Below are 571 nucleotides of genomic sequence, written 5' to 3' on the forward strand. Positions count from 1 at the left end.
TTTATTATTTTTTTCTTTCACACCCCCTCCCATTTTTCTCCTCCGCCCCCTCCCCGCGGCCGGTTTGCATGCATTGTCTGTCTCCCAAGATGGTTTGTGAGACCAAGATTGTGGCGGAAGATCATGAATCAATCCCGGGATCCAAAAAAGACACGATCATTGTTTCCTCCTCCCAAATGTGGCCCTCTTTGGCGGGCTCCCCGTCCTCCCCTCCAGCTCCCCTCAGCTCCCCAAAAGAGGAGCCCCGGCGCGACAACGTGTATATCCGCGAATTCCACCCCTCCGAGCAGGAGGTGGTGCGCCGCATATTTTACGAGGGTATCATGGAGCGGATCCCCAATACCGCGTTCAGGGGGCTGAAGCAGCAGCCCCTCACTCAGCTGCTCTACGGGCTGCTGGCGGGTGAGTATCTGCTCCCTTTTTGGGGGAGGGGGTGGCGGGTGTTTTCATTTTGTCGTGCTACTGCTTGGTTTTTTCCCCCCTTTTTTTCTTACCCACCCCCTGGGTATTCACAAAATGGTCGGAAAGGCGGGAGGAGCCGCGGATCCGCCGGCCCCGGGGGCGCGGCGCG

The 571-nt window shown here is 58.1% G+C and overlaps 1 protein-coding gene across 1 annotated transcript in view; it reads left to right on the forward strand.

The window, feature by feature from the left end:
* The first annotated feature begins 68 nt into the window (after positions 1 to 68).
* Positions 69 to 571, forward strand: part of NAT8L (N-acetyltransferase 8-like (GCN5-related, putative)) — a 27,855-nt gene continuing 27,352 nt past the window's right edge. Inside the window, 1 exon segment of the mRNA XM_010000243.1 lies at positions 69 to 402. Coding sequence (XP_009998545.1) covers positions 69 to 402 — 334 coding nt within the window.

This window comes from Chaetura pelagica, unplaced genomic scaffold (genome assembly GCF_000747805.2).
Source record: "Chaetura pelagica isolate M959 unplaced genomic scaffold, ChaPel_1.0 scaffold116, whole genome shotgun sequence".
Classification (NCBI taxonomy): domain Eukaryota; kingdom Metazoa; phylum Chordata; class Aves; order Apodiformes; family Apodidae; genus Chaetura; species Chaetura pelagica.